This window comes from Achroia grisella, unplaced genomic scaffold (assembly GCF_030625045.1).
Source record: "Achroia grisella isolate CSIRO2021 unplaced genomic scaffold, CSIRO_AGI_Agris_v1 utg114, whole genome shotgun sequence".
Classification (NCBI taxonomy): domain Eukaryota; kingdom Metazoa; phylum Arthropoda; class Insecta; order Lepidoptera; family Pyralidae; genus Achroia; species Achroia grisella.
Window position 1 is genome coordinate 637,687 of NW_026712585.1, and position 26,113 is coordinate 663,799.

The 26,113-nt window shown below is 32.2% G+C and overlaps 2 protein-coding genes across 3 annotated transcripts in view; one reads left to right on the forward strand and one right to left on the reverse strand.

Annotated features, from left to right (window-relative positions):
* The window catches only part of LOC131851040 (protein diaphanous), a 41,000-nt gene extending 30,940 nt beyond the window's left edge, over positions 1 to 10,060 (forward strand). Inside the window, exons 18-25 of the mRNA XM_059201466.1 lie at positions 226 to 378; positions 790 to 908; positions 1,344 to 1,479; positions 1,964 to 2,128; positions 2,649 to 2,806; positions 3,713 to 3,792; positions 6,529 to 6,607; positions 7,123 to 10,060. Of these exons, the coding sequence (XP_059057449.1) occupies positions 226 to 378; positions 790 to 908; positions 1,344 to 1,479; positions 1,964 to 2,128; positions 2,649 to 2,806; positions 3,713 to 3,792; positions 6,529 to 6,607; positions 7,123 to 7,144 (912 nt within the window). The 3' untranslated portion in view covers positions 7,145 to 10,060. The remainder of the gene's footprint in view (positions 1 to 225; positions 379 to 789; positions 909 to 1,343; positions 1,480 to 1,963; positions 2,129 to 2,648; positions 2,807 to 3,712; positions 3,793 to 6,528; positions 6,608 to 7,122) is intronic.
* LOC131851026 (transcription factor SUM-1) lies at positions 28 to 25,467 on the reverse strand. 2 transcript variants are annotated; one of them, XM_059201451.1, is made up of 3 exons: positions 25,079 to 25,467; positions 16,489 to 16,620; positions 28 to 104 (listed from the first exon to the last, which is right to left on the reverse strand). In XM_059201451.1, exons 1-3 carry the CDS (start codon positions 25,352 to 25,354, stop codon positions 72 to 74), a joined length of 441 nt encoding a protein of 146 aa, XP_059057434.1. In that variant the 5' UTR covers positions 25,355 to 25,467; the 3' UTR covers positions 28 to 71. The 2 variants fall into 2 exon arrangements, with proteins under 2 accessions (XP_059057434.1, XP_059057442.1); XM_059201459.1 differs by lacking the exon at positions 28 to 104 and adding an exon at positions 12,133 to 12,734.
* Positions 25,468 to 26,113: the final 646 nt, after the last annotated feature.

Genomic DNA, 26,113 nt, shown 5'->3' on the forward strand with positions numbered 1-26,113 from the left:
CCATAAATAGTTTTTTTTTAATAAATGGCAATGTGATATTTGTACTACTGGTTCATGTATATAGGCGACGGTTACCGCTTACCATCAGGTGGGTAATTATTGCTCTGTAACAGAAAAAAAAATGTTTGTAATAATACCTCATACCTCATTATACTGTAAAAAAACTTAAAGGGATACAAAGATCTTATGAAATAAATTGTACAATGTTTTTTTATTCTTTCACAGGATATAGTTTCAGGTACGGCGGCGTGTGAAGAGGTGAAATCGAGTGGGAAGTTTGCAAAAATTCTAGAACTGTTGCTCCTACTGGGCAACTATATGAATACAGGGTCCAACAACGCGGGCGCGTACGGATTTGAGATTAGCTTCTTAACAAAGGTGCGTACATAGTCTATTTTTCCAATACGATCCTGCGTCAGGCGTTGTTGTTTTTACCTTTCAACTTTAGTTGTCTTCACAGCTTACGTTAATCACTGGTAATGTAGCCTTTTATAAATGGAAGAGATAAACTTAAAAAATAATTTAAATAACATTTTCTGCAACATATATGTCCATATCGAACAATATGTTTTGTGAATGTTTTATAGTAATTTCATCTGCCATATTTACCTGTTACCTTAAGACACACACAGACAGTTCTTACTACGTCACAATTATACTTTTTTAATGATATGTCAAAAAAATAACATTGTAAACTGTTTTCCCATATATTTATCAAATAGTAACATTATTTGACAAGTAGTAACTTGGATCTGTAAAATCCGTTCCTTTAGAATTATTATTTTACAGTTAACATCAACAAAAGATCTGGAGAACAAACAGACCCTGCTGCATTACCTAGTCGAGACGATCGAGAATAAGTTCCCTGATGCGCTCACGTTCGCAGACGAGATGCCACATATTGACAGGTAATATTATTCTAAGTCTATAATTCTACCTTGTAAGGTCCATTTTAACTTGGTTTTATTTGAATTCTTGACCTCTCGGGTTTAAATGGGGCCAATAAACCACTAAACAATAGTGGTAAAAAAATATATAACAAAATTAAAGTTAACTTAAAAAAAATCAAGTCAGAAATGAAGGCATGATGGGCCAGATTGTTGGTTTCTCTACGACAGATTTCCAACCCAGAATTGTTGACTTAGCACTATGCGAAACGACGAGAACGATATACTTGAGATACATTCGATATAAAGTATTCCTGTTTTATAAAATGCATTAAGTTAAAAAATATAGAATAATTTTAGACTTTAAGTATAAATTGTTAAGGTCTAAAATTACTTAGGTGTTATGATATTCACTCGATTTCCTCTCAGTTACAATATTTTTTTTTTAATATTTAGGGCGGCGAGAGTATCAATGGAGAATCTCCAGAAGGCACTAAAGAAAATGGAAAACGACATAAGAGCTCTCGAAACGGATCTGAACAACTCGAGAGTTCAGCAGTGTCCCGACGATCTCTTCCATGAGAGCATGAGTGTATCCTTTATCATTACATAGTATAAAACAATGTCGCTGTCGCTGTCTGTTCATCCCTATGTATGCTAAAATCTTTAAAACTACCCAACGGATTTTGAAGCGGTTTTTTAAATAGATAGAGTGATTTTAGAGGAAGGTTTATATACACCCGTGCGAAGCCGAGGCAAATAGCTAGTATAAAAATAATTATTCCCTATGTTTCCCTATATTTGATTACTATTACTCACTATTTAAAAATTGCAAAAAGCTGGCAACATCAGTAATGTCTTGGCTCCGGGATTATATAATAAAAAGGAAATTATTGTGTAACTGCGTGGTCAGCTTCTTAATTCTCTCCCCTTAACTTACCTTCTTTCACAGCTTTCTTTAATTTAAAATATATGAAATGTCAAATGTAAAATCAATCTGATTCAAATCCATGAGATAGGAAGAGACAATTTAAAATTCATCATTGTGTTAGATTATTTTCTTAACTGAGACACAGTCATTCGCCAAGGAGGCCCGAGAACAATGTGATCTGTTACATTCGATGTGCCGTAAGATGGAAGCGTTGTACGGGGAGTTGGCCGAATACTATGTATTCGATCCACATAAGTACACACTGGAAGAGTTCTTTTCAGATATCAAGACGTTTAAGGACTCCTTTATGGTAAATCATAATTTTTATTGTCTATAAATTGTTAAGTTGACAGGTGATTAATACTCTTTTAATAATAATAATCTAAGCAGAGTTTGAGTAAAGTGTACTAGACATTTTTTTTTTTTCGATAAAGAGAGGTACAAGAGACTAAACAACTGATAGAATACTTAAATACATTATTTTTGTGAATACATACATAATCTATATGAAGAATTACGAATCAATAAAAACCAATCATAATCTGAATACAAATATACCGTGCGAGGAAACGAATCCCCGACAATTGTAAGATCAATAATGATAATCAAAACTAGTAACAGTTGATAAATGCAACCATTTCTTTGAGTCGTTTAGTTCTTAACTGAAGATCCGTAGAAAACAATGAAAGTGAAATTATTCTTATACATCAAATTAACGTTATACCGTCCAATTCGGCTAGCTACTTCAGTGGAGAAGTGTCAAATCTTTTAAACACTATTCTTACTATGAAATATAAAACTCAATTAGTATGTTCTGAATCTGTGTACAGACGGCGCATCAAGAGAACGTGGTGGGTCGTGAGACGGAGGAGCGAGCTCGACGCGCGAAGGAAGCTCGCGAGGTCGCGGAACGCGAGCGCCGGGACCGACAGCAGCGGTACAAGCAGTTCGTGGACATGGAGCGCGCGCAAGACGGCGTTATGGACAGGTACCGTACTCAGTACTACAGTCTCCCCACACGTTAGCGGCTAATAATAGCAACTATACGCTAAAAAGTTGGGAAGGTTTTTAAATTTCGTAACATCAATAAACACTACACATTAGCGGCGATCTGATATAAAAAACTAAGTGTGAAAAATGAAAATTTAAAAAAGAAGTAACTAATTTCAAAATATCAATAATAATGCACTTGGACAATTCACACAACGTCCCAAGGTAAACAGAGACTGTGTTGTGGGTAAACAACTGATATAAATGCTCAAATCATACATAGAAAATATTGAGACTGACAGAAACACATACTCATGAATACGAGTATTTTAGGATCGTATACTTTACATGGTACACCCTGTGAGGAGTAACTATAACAAGGACAAGTGGAGGAGTCTCAAAATTACCAAATTCGTGTGATGTGATTTATGCATGGGTCAGTTGCTATTTTTTGGGCTTGAGAATCTTTCTTACTGACTCAGATTTCGATGAAGTGGAGTATCTAGGACAAACTCATACTCATTAAAAACTCCAAGCTATTCCTCGATATGCTTAATCTTACAGTCAAGTATAATAATAGCCTGTTACTCTTCTCTCTATATCATACTTTTGAAACAGTGAAAGAATTTCTAAAAGTTATGGAATAATTCGGAGTTTACTTCCCTGATTTTCTCCCTCTTTTTCTCTCTCTCTCTCTCTCTCTCTCTCTCTCTCTCTCTCTCTCTCTCTCTCTCTCTCTCTCTCTGTCTTTTCTTTCTCTTTCTCACACTATAATATTACTGTATATGAGGAGTCTAATGTATTTTTTCCATGTGATAGAGTACACGTATTTTGAAATTGATTCGTTTGTTAAATCTTAAACTATATTTTATAGATATTTATATAATGAAATGTTCCTTTTCAGTTTAATGGAGGCGTTGCAGAGTGGATCAGCGTTTAGTAGAGAACGGCCGAGGAAGAAGGCAAACCCTCGGGCAGCTGGAGGTAATTATATTTACTTTTGGAGATATTTTTTACTCAAACACCGCATTACCAGAGCAGTGAGGAGATTAGTAAAGGTGACTAGTCCCTCCCCTGCTACCCTGTCAGGTTGATGGCCAGGCGGTCTTTCTTAAAAACAATCGTGGGTAAACCTTGTAGATTTCACCATTATGACCTACTTTCATTATCACTCTATAATTTTTCACTAGTGCTCTACCAGTGTATACCATTACAGCAGAAGAGTGCACAATTACATTTTCATCCAATAAAAAAAACACCGCATTACTTTTACATCACTTTTAATATACATTGCACATTTATGTATAAGAGAACACAGTTTTTTTAAAGAGAATTACTTATGTTGATAGTAATCGCTAAGTATATATCATAAATATAAATACTAATGAATGATATATACAAAAAAGTATCATTTAATAGCTTTTTCATCGTTGAGGAGTAGTAATTTTTGTATTTTACATTGAATCCGTAATTACACATTAAAGTACATACATGTTGTATCGCATTTTGCACGCTCACTAGTAGATCTGATTGAAGATATCATGGACCAGAATGGTGTAGTGCACCCCATATTGTATTCTGATATTTGAATACGTAATTACACATTAAAATACATACATATTGTGTCGAAATTTTGTACGCTCACTAGTAGATCTGATTGAAGATATCATGGACCAGAATGGTGTAGTGCACCCCATATTGTATTCTGATATTTGAATACGTAATTACACATTAAAATACATACATGTTGTGTCGAATTTTGTACGCTCACTAGTAGATCTGATTGAAGATATCATGGGCCAGAATGGTGTAGTGCACCCCATATTGTATTCTGATATTTGAATACGTAATTACACATTAAAATACATACATGTTGTGTCGAATTTTGCACGCTCACTAGTAGAGGATCTGATTGAGGATATCATGGACGAGGATGGTGTAGTGCACGCCATATTGCACAGAATCGAAGGTAGGTCCATAGCGTATCGAAGTCACTTACGTCTATTTTATAACTGTATGTTTTATGAAATATGTAAGAATATTCATGTATTATTATTTGTTTAAACATGATTTACTTATTGGTATAAATTAGACATTAAATGCAAAATTTCTACAAGGGCAATCATGTCTATTTATTATGGTGATAAGATTATACGTCATGGTACTGTTTAATGGAATATTATAAAAGCGACTAATGTCAGTAGCTTATACAAGTTACAGAATACAACGAAATACTGTTAATATTAAAAAAATAATAGTGACAGTCAATTTCAATTTATTAACATTATTCATTTCCGTTCTTGTTCCTATAAATAGACAATTTGTCGTTGCTGCTTAGTGTCACCTGATCTGTCTGAATGATTCAATCTTAGAACACACTTCTTGGGGTTCGATACTGCTGAGATGGACATATGTGTAACATAATTATCATATTAAATCATCATCTATCTATAATCATATTAATAATGACAGGAACAATTTTTTTATTACCAAAATAATGGGAGATAATATATTTTTTTTAGATTTTACCACATTGTAGCTACGTGGAGCACTGTGTACTGTAGCGAAACTTTAAGTATTAGATGTTTTTTCTGTTATAACAACCGAGTGATCTTCATTGATATTTATGTCTTAACTGTTACTGATATATTACTAAGTCTGTTTATAATACCTTCCATTTTCAATTTATATACCAAATGCTGTATATTGTACGTACAAGGTGTAAATATTATATTTCAATTTTATTAAGTTCTTTCCTATCGCACTCTCTAGGCACTAAACATTTCTCTTACATTAAAATATTGTATCTTTTACATGGCTATTATTAGTTTCAAAATATTTATTTATTTACTAACTATCTGAGCCTGCGACTCATTCATTTGGAACATTATCATTAAAACCAACACTAATTTTCAGTAAATCCTATCATACATGTGTAAATCGCACTGAAATAGTTTAAACAGTTTTTTAGTTTATCGCGCACAAACGTTCAGACAAGCTGTCTAAAGTTCTAATAATAATAGTTTTGTTAATTATATGTGTAAGTATACAATTTACACCTTGTTTATATTTTGTATTTATTTATATTGCAGTTGGTTATATATATATATATATATATATTGAATGTTCATGTTGTCGTGTTTCTGTATGAATATTAATATTATATCTAATAATATTTAAGATATATGTGTGTGTATGTAATTATATATCGTCGTGTGACTCTGCATTTTTATAACATCTTCAACTTAACGACTTTTTAAATAAGTTATTTCTATTCTATTATAGTTTTAACTAGAGCAGTTTAAATATCCCGCTTGGAAATTAAATGTTAATTTAAAACTTATTATATATATATATACGAGTATATAATTGGTTAATGTTTATTTGTATTCAAAACCAAAAATAAAACTATGCAGAAACCACAGCATTCTGAGTGTGTAAATGCTAACTTGTTATATTTTAATATATACATATTTTGGTTAAATCTACGTACTTCTAATCTGGTATCTGTATCTTAAGAATTGTACCCTATTTTGTGTTAATTCTTCAGAATGAAAATAATTACATAATTTATCATTTTTTCTTTATGTTGCACTTTCATCTACCAATACTGTCTCTTCCCGTGTACTTTAAAATCACTTTAAGAGTAATCTCTCTTATAAACTTTAACTATATATAAATATATATTCATATATATTAAATGATTGAACATTTTTTCAGCTGAAAGAAGAGCGCAGCTCAGCCGGTCTAGATCTCGATCTGGACTGACGGGGCCGATTATTACACGGGAACTAACCAAGTAAGATTAAATTTAGTTCTACATAATTTTTACGTGACGGCTTACTTTTTAATCTATATTTTGGTTTGAAACCCTAGTGAAATTACAGGATATATAACATAACATACTTAGTACTAAAAATAACATAGTATAATTAATCTTTCCATCTAGTATACAATCAACTGTTTATGTAATCATATAGTGAATGTCTTTGTGGGCAAAAGCTAGTTGATAAATACAAATTAATCGAGTTGATCAATAAAATGGTTTAAAGCAATAAATAATAATAACCCTGGACAATTCACATACGCCATCAAGCAGAGCTTGTGTTAACTAGACAACTGATATAAATACTTAGTATTTTTTTAAATGCATACTTAGATAAAACACCCAGACGGGTACAAACAATCATACTCATGAATACCAATATTTGCACCATGAGAGAAATCGAACCTAAGACCATTGAAAATAAAACGATATGCTAAACCGCTAAACCACTGAGGCCGTCATGAATAAAATTTATATTTTTTTTCCAGTGAGCTGCTCAGCAACGCGTGATGTTTCAAGCTCATATCAAGTGATATTAGTAGTATATTAATTTAGTTTTAAGTTAAATGACAAAAGCAAAATATTTTACATTCCAGAGGGCTGTTTCTAATTGGACGAAGTGATAAATATTTATGGCAATTTTATACAAATAAACCGGTTTATTTATTGTGAGTTATATACCACCGTCATAAAATCTTAAATCGAGCATCTAATACACCGTCGAACATCTTTCGAACTATTTTTTTAATTTGAAAGAAAGTGACAAAAAATAACGTAATGTGTAGATAAGACGGCTGGTTAGGTTTTTAATTATTATGAAGTATAGGGCTAATATAGCTTAGGACGGCTGTCTATTGGTGTATTCTTTCTTGCATTCATATTTAGAAAGCACTTGTATGTACATTTTAAAACTAATTCTCTGTTTATATCCACTACCACTTTTCTCTCCCCTCTACCTGAATTCAGAAATTATGTAATAGTGTTGAGTGCATTCCGTATTATCTTTTAGGAATTATACGTATATTGCCTTTACATAGTATGAAACAAAGTCGTCTCCGCTGATCGGTTATATCTTTTCAATTACGCATCGTATTTTAATGCTATTTTGATTAATAGATAAAGTGTATTAATATATATAAATAGTGATTCAAGAGGATGGTTTATATGTTATAATACATGTATATTATAGAACAAGTCGAAATATGCAAAGATTTGTAACGCATCCGTGCGAAGCCGTCTCGGCTCGCTAGTAATAAATAAAATATATATTTTTCTAATATTCGATGTAATGTTAGAATGAAAGCAAGGGTATATTTTTATAGCTTTGTTTATTTGCACTTCGTTGTGTTTGATAGAAACTGTTTGAATTTAACGTACTCTGTACTGTACTCATTTGTAAATTGAAAATGACAAAAAAAATATTATAAATGTAGATTTCCATTTAATTATGCACTAGTAACATAAAACATTCCAGTAATTGACTCATCATTCCTTTCATTGTTTTTTTAGTTTCGCTGACCTTATATGTAATGTCATATCAATGACTGTAATGGTTTGAGCATTAAGTATACTTGTTAAGGAGAAAGAATCGCAGGTTCGATTCGTATGTCGAGATGATATTGTAGATTTTGATATCGTTATATAATTCATACGCACCCATATTTAAAAGAAATTTTAGTGACTTAATGTAACGAAATGTCACAAATAAAGAGTAAACAAGATGTCCAGTATTGTGATTTTTAAGACGTGAAGGATATCAAGGAATATATATACTTAGCAGTATAAATACGGGTCCATTGCCTTATGGAATGAATAACAATAATAAACGATCACTAAATATACAGTCTACGAGTTGCCATAAAGAAGAGTAGCAAAAAATAATCTCTTGTATTATAAATGCAGTCAAACCTGAATAATTTTGATACATATATGTATATTTGCAGAAGACTACTTAAAGAATCGTTGCCTTATATTTATAAACATGCCTACAAGCAATGCTGTGAAATAAAAATAAAAAACAAGTGCAAACGCAATCAAAATCAAAACAATATTGATTGTGTATAATTGAGCTCTTAATTATTAAATTTGTACTATATTCGAGGTAACAGTTACTACGCTTTTTTATATACATTTTATCAATGGTTCAGCAAGCAAGATTTTCCTGATACATTTGATATATAATAAAGTAATATAAACTATTGTAAAAGTGAATAAATTTTTCAGTAAGGTAGCAGCATTGAGCCTTATTTTGTTATAGATAATACGCTTTAAAGTAATTTGGACCTAATTGTAGTAAGGCTGTATGTGTTTAATGCTATTTGTAACCATATGGCGGTTGATGTTCATAATCGTCTTCCATATTTTAATGAAGAGTTTTTAAAATACTGTTTTTGTTTTTAGTGTAATGTCACATTACTTCTATGTAACTAATTTATAATATTTTATTTTACAATATGTTTTAACAGATTTCAAAGTTACGACACGTATTTTGAACTTTAACATGTTGCAATACAGTTCATAATTAATTCAACAATTTTAAACATTAGCTGTACTTCAATTATTCCATGGTGTTGTGTGATAAAGTACATCACAAATAAGAACATATAATAATGTAAAAGCTTTGTTATTTTAGTTAATTCATTTAAGTGTTAATGAAAGTGCGAGTCCATCCATATAGAAATTATGTATATTATAAATTTTATTAATGCAGAGGCACTAATTTGATATGTTCCAGTAGAATATATAAAAATAAAAGAAAATCTTACTTCACAGACTTATCAATAAACATAATGCTTTCCTTTCGTAATGCTCGTTATAAACTAAAATAGAGACTAACCAGTCTCCTAATCTTACTAGGGATAGCTATTTAAAAAAGTATTTTTTATCTATGGATTGATATTAGTAAACCGAATTTTAAACTGGATCCATTATATCTATGGTCACTATGGAAGCCCATAGACTTATTTTACATTTTTTACAACATACATATGATCGTTATGAAAATAATAATACATGTACAATGAAACATACATGTATGACAAAATAATACTTCTAGATATATGTTATTAGGTGAATGAAGTGCTCTCAAAGAATATATAAATTTAATTTCCCCAATAAAAAGACTGTTACATGTCGTAATGTTGATGTTTTATTCAAAATTAGTAGTAAATATTTTGCTAACATTAATTTGATTCGCATTTTGCGCATTATGGTAGCCTTTGTACGTCGAAGTATAAAGATTTTTTTTATGTATATAATAACATTCTGATAGTTCTGATAATATGTAAAAAGGTTATTATTTAGTTGTAATTATTATTGTAATTTCAAAAAGATGTAAGTATATGTAATTTTTTAGATTGTTTTTAACAACCACTTAATTTAGTTTTATATAGTTAATCATCATAAAGTAGAATAACGCTATTATTAATTATACATGTAAATATATTTTTGTAAAATGTTGCATTTTTTCATTGATTAAAATGTTTTTAAAACTAATTTTTTTTTATTACTACACTTCGGTTAACCATTAAGATGCTATAAGAAATGTAAGCCTTACGCTTCCCAATGGCAGATTTTGTTGTGAGTGGCCTGTTCTTAAAAAGGCCACTAAACAAATGACCATTCACCAAGAATATTATCTTGGTGAATCTTAAATACTATTCGAATCTGAATGGATATTTTGTCTACAGCTAATACCTTTGCCAAAGAGTTTTGTAGGTTGGTGATGTGAAATAATAATCCCATTACTAACAATTTATCATATCAAGTTAACTTCCACGCGATTCTCTCTGGAAACCATTGTGACAAATTCTTGGTGAATTTGCCATGATGGCTACCTGACCTGACATCGTGGTTATTTTATTCTCTACAGCTTGTCCATATATTTATTACACATAAAAGTCAATTAAAAAAACACCGTCATAGGGTTATTTATTACTTGTCTAATAGAGAACTAGAGCTCTAAATAAATCATAATATACGTAGTGTTAATTTTAAATGGTTGGCATGCTCTACGATGGGCGGGACCTGTTACAGTCACAAATATAACGACACGCAAGCGTAGGTCTCAAATGGGATTAGACGGTTCGTCCCATTTGCAATTTTCTATTCCATAAACATCACAAAAAAGACTAAGAAAATTTATAAGCGTTTATAACGCAACCGTACAAACTCTAAGCTATTACTTTTTATATAAATCTTGGGAAACAAGCTAATCGCCCACCGGATGCAAACGGTCACCACGAACCGTCGACTCTAGAGGACTAATCTCCTCCGCTCAATCCGTCCAATTCAAACGGGGATCGAAATTATGACGATCTTTATCAATTTCCAACCCCCTATCGATGCCCTCAAACTACATAAAGTCGTACCGTTTAAAAACTTGAGTACTAATGTGTCACGTCTCCCACCCGGTAATGTAATTTGCGTATTTTATTTTTTCTACGTTATTCCATTGCCATTTTTTATCATTGAAATTGACGCTCAGCTTATAAAGTAAACTGCTTAGTAGCAAATAGATCAGACAGTAATATATTACGGTCCGTTAATTAAGTGGTCTCCCAATGTTTGAAACTCTACCACAATTAACTAAAATTATAAGTTTGAACATTATTAAGGTTCAATTGTCAAAGACACTTTTATGCGTGTGTGTCAAATATTGTATGAAATATATATTTGTGCATATTTAAAAAAATATGTTAGCATTCTGTACTACATGCATATAAACTGTAAGTATGCGAATTTCATACACATCGCTCAATGCAATTTTAGTAAAACGGGATACAAAATGTTTGCTTCAGGTATCAATATAATGATATATCTAATTGACTTCTTATATATCATTTTAGAGATGTCTTCCTTATTTTGATTTCTTACTAAATGCATTATTTTGTTAATAAAATTATGTAAACATAGTACAGTTACAGAAAACTATGACAGGGGCGGGAACATACCGTGCGCCAAGCACCGCCCACTGGCGCCTGCGCAAATGATAAGCAAAATAAACTTCTCGAATTAATCTATTTGTGAATAAATAGGGTTTATTATAAGTAACACCAAACAAACCATAGAAAAAACAAAATTGTAATTAGATATAATTTATTACTTATTTTTTATTTAACTATTGATATGTATAAACCTCATGAATCTGTTAAGTTTCTATCTTAAACAATATTTACATCATTAAAATAGGAATATTTTTGTATATATGCATTTACTTACAGGATTTAAAGCATTTAATTAAGTTTGACTACAATTTAAAAATTAATTATTATTTCTAACACATTTATAGGTATATATAATTTAATTGTTGCGCTATAGGTATACCTAATGTTACAATAACAGGCAACGATTTGCGTCTATATCTATACCTATTTGTGGCACATTTTTCTAATATAGAAACTAATTAGAAAGTCGTTAAAAAATGAGCAAGTTTATTTTAGTTATTTTTACCTACATTATTTGACAATAAAATGACAGACAAAATATTAATAATATACAATAATAGGTACCTATAATTTTATTGAGCAAATAATTTAAGTGGGCACTGCTGTGCCACAATAATAATTATAATGTTGGGTACATTATAATTATCATTGATCACTGAATCATGGAAACTACTGAAGTACGTTATAATAGAGTTATTATTTACAACATCAAGGGCTACCTGTTTAGTATGCAGATAATTGAGTATCTGGACAGGTGTCGCAAAGTAATTGCTAGGGAGGCTTGTCGAAATACCGGTTGGCTGTTTTAATCAGTGAAAATCCGTATGGTCACAATAAAAAAGAGTAGGCTAATTCCTGTTTTATGAAGAGAGATCGTGCTTGAGACCCATATGAAATATTTTTATACTAACTAATATAATTTTTTATTGGCTATATGTTTATTGCTACTTCATGTAGAGCATTTTAACTGAATAAAAGTATTCAGCTTGTAGGTCTAGATTATTAGGTAATACCTAAGGAGGTATTCTACACGAACGATATATTGGATATTCGCTGACAGTTCGGCTGTCACGCGTGATTGTCCTTCACGGACAACGCTTGCACGATACATCTTAGTCTTGCAAGACTGTTCACAGCACAGTTGGTAGTCTCATCTGAAATATAAAATTGTGTTAACATAATTAATTCATTTAATGCCCAGACTCTAGACACTTATGAATGAATGTAAAACTCTTTATTTGTACCCTCAAAAAAAAATTGTATAAATCTCAGGAACTACTGTATCGAATTAAAAAAATATTTTTGTGTTGGATAGTTCATTTGTCAGGGAAGGCTATGATCAATGGAAGCGAAACATCAGTGAAAAATGTTGCTAAAACGAGGAGCAGAGTTCTATCGTAAAGGCATAAATGACCTTCTTATTAGATGACCGCAATGTATAGATAATAATGGCAACTATTTTGATTAAATAAGTTTGTTAAAAATTAAAAAAAAAATACAATTTAGGTTTTCAGTACAAATCGGCAATTTCATACTTTAAAACTTTATTAGTGTAAAGAAAACGATTTATTCGTTGAAAAAAATACTAACAAGACAACAATATTTACTATAGATCTTGTATAGCAAAACTGACACTTAAGCATACGACTTTCCTGATGTTATTATCATAGACTAAGGACACCTGAAATTCTAGTAAGGTTCTATATGATGCGTTGCAGAACAAAATAAAATCAAAAGAAATCTAATTTGAAGACTTATCAAGTAGTAGAATGATCTTTAACTTTACATGCACTATATATGTTACTATACTGTTTAGTGGATTGTAAAATATTGGTAGTTAGTTCTATTATAAAATTAATCGTTATTATTTTTCAGTATGTAAACATGTCTTTGTTCCGAATAAAGATTATTATCAACTTTATGTGTTGTGGCAGCCCTGATGGCTCAAGTGACGCGTGCACCTCCGACGTTGCAAGATTTTCGTTCATGCTCACCAACATCTCTGAATCTATTCTTTGAATTATAGTTTACTACGTTTCTATTGATGCAACTATAATTATATTCTAGCCGTTTCATTATGTTCAACTATTTACTATTTTAGCATAATGGCATGGCTTTGTTGTCGCTATTGGCAGAAACAAGCTAGACTAGTGTGTCCCAGCATGGCGCCCGTACTCCACAGGCGAGCAATTTGACTGTTAAAGGTGGGGTCAATTCAATTGTGTATGTTAGGTGGGGAAGGGAGCGAAATAAGAATATTAGAAAAGCTAAGATTTAGAGCATGGTACAAAAAGGTTTAAAAACATTGAGCTAGACGCTAACATCTTTTAGGTAATATTATGTTATCTGTGGTGCAACCATTTGTGGTGTAACTGTCCGTTTTATTTATAATAAAAAAATTCAGCATTTTGTAGCATTTGTTTGATATATGGCAAATTACAAAGTACGGAGGTGTGTTCTAATTTTTCGGAATAACAACGCATGATGGGTTGGTACCACGGGCGTTTAATGTTCGCTTGAATACTGCTGTTTATATAGGCAATAGTTGCCATTTATCATCAGGCGACCCGTCAGCTTGGTTGCTATTGCAGTTTGGTGAAAAACTGTATCGATACCATGTATGGCAAATTCCTGTGTCTACAATAATTAGCCGACTAGTGCTTAGGGGACCCAATTATTCAGAAATGCTGGCCTTTTGTTCTCACTCGAATGCAGTATTAATTTATGTACTTTAGTTATTCTTATCTGATTATTAAATAATATTAACAATATAATATCCCTGGACAATTCAAGCAGCGCGATGTAATCCTATAATCTAAGCAGAGCTTATATTATACCCATGAACACAAGCTCTGCTTAGATTATAGGATACTAGACAACTAATAAATACACTTAGACACATTTCTTTACATATATGTGCATAATATACTGAAAACAAACAGATCAATATAAGCAATTATAGGTAGGTACTCCTGAATATAAATGTTTGTACAGTGCGAGGAATCAAACCCGCGACCATCGGAAGTAAAGCGCTGTGCTAAACAGCGAGAGCTCCGATACCGTCAATATATGTAATTAAACTTCTTTCTTTTATGAAATTAATATTGTTAATAATACACTATATTTGAGTCCGAAATCGCCGTACAGTTAAAAAACAATTTAACTGAAATTTTACTTCAACATGACAATAATAAAACATGCTTTTTAATGTACAAAAAAGTAAATAAAACAATGCCTTTGTTCAGCAAATTCAGAAAAACAATTTCGGATAATATCTACCACAAAGCTATGAACGATTATCATATCAGTACTCATAAACTACAGGGCATGTCGCTTTAGACGGCTGTAATAAATTTTTCCCTTTCGTCTTCGAGTAAATTTGTTTTATTTCATAAATATTGGCTTTCTTCTTAAGCTAGGGTATTAATAATTAAAAGTAGGGTACTAATAGTTCGCTGCTTGAATTCTTGTTGCAAAATCTACTGTAGTTGGACCTTGCTATACACAAATAAGATTTGTAATTAATTATAGGTACTATTAGTCGCTCAAGATCGAAATTCGACAATAAATTTAACTTATTAGTTTGAACAATATAAAGGTTCTGTTGTCTAAGACTATATATTTATATGCATTTGTGTCAAGTACATGATAATGTGTGTAATGTTTTTTTTTATGCGTAATTAAAAAAATATATTATTCATTTATATTCATTAACAAATATTGTGAATTCTGCACTCCTTCTCTATATAAAGTACCTACAAATGTCCGAAATTTCATACTCGGAGGAGTATGAAATTTCGCACAATCTTCGTAAAGAGGGGTAAAAAGTTTTTGCTTCAGGTATTAATATATTGATACCTAAACAGTTTTGAACGGGACATTCATATCAAATTATTGCAACGATCATACGAACTGATGCTGCGAATCAAGACTACTTTGACGTGGAACGTTTGTGACATGCACGCGCAGAAATAGCTATCTTGACAAGATGGCGGCTTACACGAAATAATAAACATAATTCATGTTCAGGAGTATCGGGTTAAAAGGAACAGCGATATTGATATACCCGTCAGTATACAGAAAACTGCACACAAAATAATAATCTCCGTATTACTCAGTTGCAACTTGATTAAAACAATATACGTATTTAAGAAATATTTTACGAAAATGTAATTTATTAAAATGCTAGCTACTCGGGTGTACATGTATTATATATATATAAACCTGCCTTTTGAATCACTCTATCTGTTAAAAAAAACCGCTTCAAAATCCGTTGCGTAGTTTTAAAGATTTAAGCATACCTAGGGACAGACAGCGACAGCGACTTTATTTTATACCTACTATGTAATAATGATGATGCTCTTGATGATGGTCACTGTATTCATCCTATTGAATTACAATAATAGCCTAAATCATTTGTAATTTTGTTTGTATCAGTCTAGATGATTTCTATGTATATTATGTATATATATATTTACAAAAGAAATGTATTTATATCAGTTCTCCATTACCTATTTTGATTGGGACTAGATGCCACTGTATGATTTGTCCTGAAATATTATATTATATTTTTATGAAAATCAATTATATAATAAACGATATTTTTTAGATTTGGGTTTCATTTTTCTCACATTACTTTATATTATTGTTACGTTGACTCTGAAAAATAAAAGTACCATTATCACGATACGTTTAACGGTAGGAAATAATTGACGAAAAAAGCCTCTGCCTCTGGTTCAAATTATGTCCTCCCTGTCGAAACCTTCTAAGATGGTGAAGTAAGTTGTGAAAATTAGGATGAAAGGTATTAGCGGCTCTGAGTGTAGTATAGTGGGGTAATAACAATGTTAGTATGTTACTATATAATATGAGAAGTAAAAAAAGACGATTTTTTGCCTGTATACTTACAACAGCGGCAGCCCTCAGCGCAGCTTGCAGCCTCTCTATGTGCTGTATAGCTGCTCGAAGTATCTCCAGCTTGGGCAATCGCCCACTGCCCGCACGTGCTCTGATGCGAAGCTCCTCGAAGGCGGCATTTACCTGCATGAGATTACAATTATAGCAGATCGTATCGATTTTTTTTTATAGCAAAGCAGACAAACGAGGCTGCGGCTCACCTGATGTTACGGCGCCCGTGAGCATCTGCAAAACCAGGAGAATTGCAAGAGCGTTGTCGGCCTTTTAAGAAGGAATAAGCTCTTTTCTTGAAGGCTTCAATATCGTATCGGTTCAGAAATACAAGGTGGCCATCAAATGGCAAGTAAAAAAATTTAATCGATAGTTTCAAATATTTTTTTTAAATACTTGAACTTGGTTATTATTTTAATAAATTCATAGTAAACGAACTTACCAGATAGGATGTGAAATGAAATTATACAGAGTGCGAGTATATACTATCCAATTAGTGTCGTTGGCTCCTGAGAATTAAGTTATTCTTCGAACTCTATATATGCATGTATTTTACAATTTTCCATACAATTAGGTATTTTACAATTTGACATTAACGATGACCATGTTATAATATAAGTTTGTATACTGATCCAGATCTACTACACCTGACTAGTGAAAAAGATCAATATCAAAAGGGAACCGCAAAAAAACGATACATAAAATAAATTGACCAATTAGTCATTTTATATAAGAGTCAAAATATTTTTGTTTATTCTAACAAAATAATATTATTTTGTTAGAATAAACAACCGGCATGAAAATATAAATCTTGGAATCGTGTCGGTGGATGCAAATGATCCGTGGCTAATAAGCACAGCATCCGTTGCTTTAGGCGTTTTACACACCAGATCGTATCGTATTTTTAATAGCTATTTTTATACTGGCAATTTTAGGGTTACGTTAAATCATTCAAGAATAATTTTAAAAATAGATTAAAGTTCAAAAACAGCTTTGTACGTAAATAACGTATGTACGGGCATGGCCCTTATTCAAGAACAGGTAATAGATAAAAAAATATCTGTTACAGCGCGAATCATTATGATGAACCAAATGTTAAGAACTATATGTATTTGGTATATGTAAAAGAAAATAGTATATATAATAAAAACTAGTTCTTTTGAATAAGAACAATACTGGATTGCTATTCATGTTGGTAAAAATTGCAGTATTTCTTTTATTAATGCATAGTTATGTATCTACTGTAACTGAAATAACTGAATAAACACTTTAAACAGAAAATATGGAAGAAACAATTACAAACGAAGTTATTATTATTAATATTAAACGTAGTTTTTTATATTTATATATATTATCATATAAACGTAGGTAGATATTAATATAAAATTCTCATGTGACAGTGTTTGTAACTAAACTCCTCTGAAACAGCTTGACGATTCTTATAAAGTTTTGTGTGTATATTCAGTAGGTCTGACAATAAAACGTAAAGTATTTTTCATAACCCTAGGTTAAAGAATAGTACATCTCCATTTTTCTATATTATTGTATATTTTATTTTTATGATTCGACATTAATAAATTTTTAGGCATTTTACTATCAACCCCTATTTTTAATGGTGAAATTAATTTATATGACAAAACAACGTTTACGAGGTCTGCCAGTTTTAAAATGCAGCAAGTAGCTATTATTTTGTAATATTTCTATTTATAACAATATTTTTTTTTATTACTGTAGGTTTTGTGCACATTCCAATTAAGTGCAACAAAAAATATATAAAGCAATTACTCATCTACTTTACATCAAAGAGTTTTAGAGGCCAACACAATGATTTAGGGTCCCTACATACAGTGCGACAGCGGCCTAACATCATTATAGCGACACAAAGACACGATCCGCGACAGATTTATCGCCGACCAATCACAATATTTAACGCCACTACAAAACGGTACAAGCATTTAAAAATAAAAATAAATTGTAGCGTCTTTGAGTGCGGCTGTAAATTTGTTTTTATGTGAAATTAAGATGTCCGTCGTATATTCAAATGTTTATTGACGGTGTGTTTCTATTTTTATTGGTAGGGTAGCTGCGGGCGGACGGCGTGCGACGAGAAACCCGCGAAAATGATAGTTTTGTAAATAAGTTTAATTTTTAAAACTAAATATTTTATTCTTTCTGTGTTTTACCGAATATACAACGGACTGTGAAGAAGAATTCTGAAGAAATGTTCGAGTTGATGCCTACAGCTACCTTTTAAGCTTTTTTAAGGGTATATTAAGGTTTAAATATGTACTTGTAACGTGTAGAACCAAGTCATAAAGTACCCAGACGAATACAAACAATGATACTCATTAAGACAAATATTTGTAGCGTGCGAGGAATAAATCCCGCGACCACTAGAAGTAAAGCGGCGTGCGAAACCACTAGGCCATCGAGGTAGTCGTCTGTCGTATCAGTTATTGTGAATTATCGACATTGCGCTGAACGTAACACTCGTATTGCCTACATTTCCCATTCCATCTCAGTATCAGTAAATCGTACGCGTGCGTGCAGCCTTACCTACCTAAGTGATTACTTGCTCAATATGCTTAAGTATATTGGAACTTAATCCACATACACTTATGTTATATAGTAGATTTTTCAAAATTCTATCATTACAGGGTACTAATTACCAATATTGCAATACATGGCGAAACAGAAGACCCTATTATACTGTAATTTGCTCCATATTCCTAAGCATATTGGGCCTTAATACATATGCACTTATGTTGCGTTGTAGTTTTTGGAAAAATCTATCATAACAGTGTACTTTTTACAGATAATGCGAAACAGAAGACTCTATTACGAGTAATGTGTTCACACAATAAAATTACGACATAGATATTATTCAGTATTCGTTTTATATCTATACCTTGTGTTTCTAGTCACCCAAGTGCGATAGCAATAGTTTCAGTTGAAATTTTGCCGTTAATATTTATTTCCGCTCTACTCTGCTTACTCTATTAGATATTGCAGTAAATAGTTAAGAATACGAATAGTAGCTGTATTGTGGTACATGCGCAGTACAATAATAAACAGGACCTGCTTCTTGGTCTTAATTGATCTGAATAATGTGGCAACTCTTGTGAACGCTATTAAAATAAGCAGTTTAATGGTGATATACTTTCGTCACAGATAAAATATAATGTTTAGTATAACTCGTCTGGGTGGTCCTGGTAGATATTGTACAAAACGTCTGTGTTAATACTTCTCTCGCCTATTTCAGTCGCCAAACAGATATTTGTAACATGTGTTCCGGTTTCGCTTGACGGAAGAAATAAAATAGTGAAATTGTAGTCTACGAAGGTATAGGCAGTTCTCCAGAGTGGCAGCACGTTAGAGGTGGCACGGGGACATAACCATAAAGTGATCATGTATATAGGCAGCGGTTACACTTACTATCGAGCGGGCCGTCAGATTGTTTGCAGATCATTAGATATTATTACATAGTATAAAACAAAGTCGCTGTCGCTGTCTGGCCGTCCCTATGTGTGCTTAAATCTTTAAAACTACGCAACGGATTTTGGAGCGGTTTTTTTAATAGATAGAGTGATTCAAGAGGAAGGTTTATATATATAATACATGTACACCCGTGCGAAGCCGTGGGCGAGTAGCTAGTGAAACATATAATAATGATAACCCAGGATAATGCGCATAACGGCATCAAACACCAAGCTAAGCAGAGCTTGTATTATGAGTACTAGACAACTGTTACTTAGATACATTTTTTTTTAAATACATACATAATTTATGTATTGCGTCTATTTCTTCCTTGGTGCGTGCATTGGTATTATACTGTAATACTCACCGAGAGCATATAAATTTATAAATAAATCTGGATGTTTTCTACGTATATTCCATAAAAAACATCCAGCTCTATATAAAGAATCATACTCATGAATAATGTCTGTACTGTTCAAGGAATCGAACCCGCGACCATCGGAAGTAAAGCGCGGAGTACGAAATCGCTGGACCACCGAGGCCATCATATCTGCAGCGTCATAACACTAACTTACTACACGTATTTTTGGATATGTACTACACGCAGTATGTATGGATGTATGAATATGTCTACATATGTTTCATTCAAAATTTTATTTTTAATGTCCCATTACATGGTGGTTATTTTTGTGTAACAAAATATATAATACGAGTTATTACTAAAATACATAAGCACAAGAGACATCATCATCATCTCCAAAAAGTCTACTCGAGTTGCCATCAAGTAGTTATCTTAATTTCTACTGTTTTGGACAGTAGAAATATAGGTTGTTGTTGTTGTTATTAAAGTTACATTTAGGTACTTAATTCCAATATTATATATATAATCGACCGTAATTTTGTGTACAGATAATTTTAGTAAAACTATATAAATCATAAGCCATAGAACACGTAAATATGTAAGTTAAAATAAATTACTAACAAAAATATAGCCAATTTTCAATATAAACACCTCGCCGTAATGAAATTGCTTTAATTCCAAACTCTTCGATGTCATATTGATTTTTCCATGAGCGGCGTCAAGTTAAATGAACTGAGTTAGAAATAAAACGGCTCGTGGAGTTAATAGCGTTTAAAGTGGGCTTTTTGTGGACGACCGGTCCCACGGGACGACGGTGTCACAACAAATTAACGGCAGAGTGGCGCATCACTAGCTGTCGGCAGGGTTGTCACCATTTAAACTGAATTCAAAACTTAAACAAGTGAATATTTTGTATAGATGATAATGGAATGTACGTGTATGCAGCGGCTAATGGTTTACGCTGGCGAGGCACCAGTGGAGGATGAGAAGATGCGTATGAGGTCAGAGGAGATGAGATCAGGTCAGTTAGTCCATCGTGACAAATTATCTTTATTGCTTATCACGATGTCTTCCAGGTGGAAGTCATACGGACGTGGTCCATTGACAGGTGAAATCTAATGAGAAATTTACAGAACTGATCATATTACATTAATCACTTAACGGCACGGTTTATAAAAAAAACTTTATAATAAATGTTTTCTTCTATTCAGTTGAATGTTGAATGTATATTAAGTACCAATTTCATTTATAAAAAGACTATTCATAATTTATTAATTGTACTTAGTTATATTCAAACTGAAATCCATAATAATTGTACTTAGCTCTATTCTAACTGAAATCCACATCGCTACTGAAAGGACCGACTTCCTTAATTCATAAAAACGTCAAACGTCTAAATATATTTTAGCTATTGAACTGTTTTGGTATTTTCCTTTCAGTTATTTTCCTATATTAAAAGAAGAAGTTTATATTAAAATATTTTATTATTAATCCTTTGTAAATTAATATTTATATTCAAGTTAGTGACAACCCTGAAGAAATGTCACACATGGGAGTGATTTCAAAGTTCACGTAATTAATTCCAGTATCGATACAGAACGCAGTGGAAAGCTCACTTCCATATTTATAGATATTATATACTGCAGGAACATTGCTTTCACATATTATTTAAGTTGTAAAAAAACAATTCCTTGTATGGTACAAGTTTTATTGAGGACATACAGATCAAAGGATATACTTATATATATATAAATTACCCGTGCGAGACCTAGTGGGCTGCTAGTTTGTTTAAGAAAACAACTAGTATCATTCTTGATAATTAATTCATAAATAAATCTGCATTCCGAATACGCGGTACAATAAAAAAAGTCTAATCAAAAGTGCTTCCTCCCTTATTCATTATTAGGTTCCCGATAATTAGATAGTGTTACAACTACCATGACAAATATTGAGAACTCAATAACAATGAAATGAACGTAAGAGGGGGGAAAGGGGATTGTTTTTTTTTCTTGAGGGATGATAATGGAATGGTGCACCCGCCTGCGCTAACGGTTTACGCTGTCGGGGCACCAGTGGAGGAAGATAAGATGAGCATGAGGTCAGGTCAGTAAGCCCATCGTGGCGAATTGATTAAAATAGTTACCAGAGGGACCGCGTGGAGGTCGACCTGACATGGTACATTGCTAGCAATGGGGTTATCAATCCACATTACTAACAATCCCCTTCCCCCCAAAGGGGATTGTTAGTAATGTGAACTGATGATCTTATTGTCAGCAATGTACAATGTACCATTGTGATAAATTATTGACGAATTGGTCACGATGGGCTAACTGACCTGACCTCATCTTCATCTTATTATCCTCCACTCGTGCCAGCGTAAACCGTTAGCGTAGGCGGGTGCACCATTTTATTATCCACCATCAAAAAAATGTGGTAAGATTACATTATTTCCTAAATACTACAATAGAATCGAACAGAAACTACACGTAAATATGTATGTTTCCTATTCTATTCTACTCTAGTTTCTATTCTAAACTTAAATAAAACCTTCACGCATACTACACTTGTTTACAGTAAAGGCAATAACATTTTTTGATCCGCCTTCGATTCTAAACTAATCTCGTAATCCCGCATACGTGACACACCGACGGACTACACTTTATTTATATTAAATCTGGAGACATCTCGTCACAAGAGATTAAAGAGTTAAACTTAGTAGGCGTCGTGAATTATTTAAAATGTCTTTTCAAATTTCCTTGTAAATAAATTCTAGTGCTGCGTATTTATAAGAGATTAGATCTTACCGCGACTTTATTTAAAATGCCTGTGTATCTCGTGGTACAATGTACTTTACGACGTTTATATGTGATAGATAACAGAGAGACAGTCCTATTTCGCATTTATAATGTTAATATGAATTACTGGCTGGAGCCGCGGTTTCACCCAACAAAAATATAGCCATAAAAAAAGGGCTATATTTTTTATGAAATTAAACGCGAGCATATGGAAATATAATTATGCTGCATGAGGTTATTTATTTATTTATTGTAAAGATTTATCAAAATCCGTTCAGTAGTCTTTGTGTGAAAGAGTAACAAACTTTCGCGTTTACAAATTTAATATATTAAGATTTTGGCCGGTGCAGCTATATACAACGGTCAATCATTAGAATAGTTACAAAAAAACAATGTACTAGGTATGTATTTCATCTATTATTTATTAATATTTGACTATATTAAATAACGTCATAAGTGTTCATATAAGAAATTAAGAATTCAAAAAAGCATACCACAAAAAACTGGAATCACAAACATAAATAACAGTAAATACTTAAACGTAAACACAACACATAAATGTACCAGCAGTCCACCTGAGTGTGGATTATAATATTTTCAGCAGTCACTGACCTCGAATGAATTAAAATTGTTTAGTTTCCCACTTTCAGAATCACTGAATAACGTAATAATTTGATGAAACTCATTGTTTTGTTTACATAATATTTGTTGTGCCAGATAACAGTAATGCCTAAAGATGTTATTTATTCTCGCATGATAATTGTAAAGATCGTGCCCAGTGGCGTGCCTCGGTAGAGGTCTATGTCCAGTAGTGAACTAAAGTGGGCTTATTATGATGATGATGACAATAATGGTTCTCGCATAATATATATTTTTGGGATGAACTAAAGCTTTACATAAATACAATAATATAGCTCTTTAAGACTATATATCTTCTTAATAATTAAAGATTTTTCGCAATAATTAAAGATCAATAAAAATCTACTAGTTACTTACATATGTACATCAATTTAAAAACATAGTGATTACTGACTCTACTGACTCTACTAATACTTTTGCCAAAATTCTAAAAGTGTTTTTTTTATGGTTTTTGGGCTAATGTCAGGTACTAGACTAGACCTGTAGCACTGCGGTCTATGTAGAACTATTGTGCTCGCCCTTTAAGTTACGGGTAAATATGTTTATGAATCATAAAATAACACTTAATAGCAGAAAAGCTTGCTGCTATTGATTCTTTTTAATTGATGACGATAATGCGATGTTGCCGCCTACTGGTATTAGTGGAATCTGATAGTGTACGAATGTAATGTTAGTCTGGTAAATTGGCCCTTCGAAACAAACGCTACTACTACGGCTTAAAACTTCCCGCTACTAACAGTTCGCTGTTTTACCTTTGTATATATTTTAATGGACGATTCTGATATGAAACGATAGGTTATCCAGTATAGTTTTAAGGGGAGACTGTGAACATATTTATCGGTAGTATTTTTATATCATCCCGCAACTTTTTATTTTTATTGACATGAATAACAGTTCGCTGTTTTACCTTTGTATATATTTTAATGGACGACTCTGATATGAAACGATAGGTTATCCAGTATAGTTTTAAGGGGAGACTGTGTGGACGTAGATCTGAATTGTCTTTCAGCATTTTACTAATAAAAATTACAAAAACAATATATGTATTTTATATATGAAGGAAAATGTAATGCAGGCATTAATTTTCTTTTAAATATTATTCATTTAATGTTTTTCTAGACAACCAATTATGTCGAAACAAAAGCATAGGTAGGTAGATATACATACAAAAACGTTGAAAACCTATTCTTGGTTTTGAATAAACTTTCAAATTACCTTCCTGTAACTTGATAAAATATTTAAGCGGTAGGTCCCCAGCATCGATTGGGTAAAGTTGGAGCCAAATTGGTTGATGAAAAATTTAACAGGAAAAACGCACTTTTCGTAGCCGTCGGCGTTCCCGCAACGTCGCCGCTTTCCGCCGGTCGACAGCTGCCGTTTTCCGCTTACATGCTTTGCAAGCCCAAGCTAAACATCGCCGACTTGGTCCCAAAACATGTTGCACGTGGTCTTCCTCTTTCGCGCCATTTTCACCGCCATTTTGAGTTTCAACGTTTTTTGCCTCATTTTTCACTTGGCAACACTGTTCCGATTTTTGGCTCGCTTTTTGAAAATCGAACTCTTTATAATTATAATCATAGGCACTGTAGCTCATTTTATAACTGCACGAAAACTGTCAATAAAGTGCACAAATTTTGAAACTAAGTGTTTAAAAATTTTGTTTTTTTTCGGGCGTTCGTCGCCGCGACACACGCGACACTGCTTAGTCGAGGGTGGACTCGAGATTTGAGAAAATATATGCTATTAATAAACAGTCTAGCCAACGTTGAGAGATGCCAATTTATTACTGTTTAGATTGAAATTGATGCTGGCAATATTTTTCCGTTAAATTTGTTACGTTGAAAGCGGGGACATTTTTATTCGTAGCTCGTTTTCATGTTGTGAATCGATATTTAATGTGCCATTTCATTTGAAATAGTACTGTAGGTGTTACAATGTATAAATCATCTTAATTGACATGCTCATAATATAGACAAACTATAAAAAATGCCAACTTAGGCAGATTTAGATTACGAACAGAAATAACTATCGTGACTGTTAATGAAAAGAGTTTGTTACGAACCTTCAGTTTGCTATCAATAATTAGTATTTGTGTAACAATTAACAAAATATTACAAAGATTTCGATTAGAAATTAGGTACTTACATTGTATTGAATCGAAAATCCAATTAACACTCTTAACATAATTTAAGATTTTTTTAAGACTTCAATAAATCTAAAGTCATACCGAATAATTAATGGGAATAATACAGAAACGCAAAACAGTAAAAGATTGATGGAAATCGACACAAGATTGGTAATTGGGGTGCCAAATATATATTCCTTCCTCAATCTTCTTTTGAAGTTGGTAGAT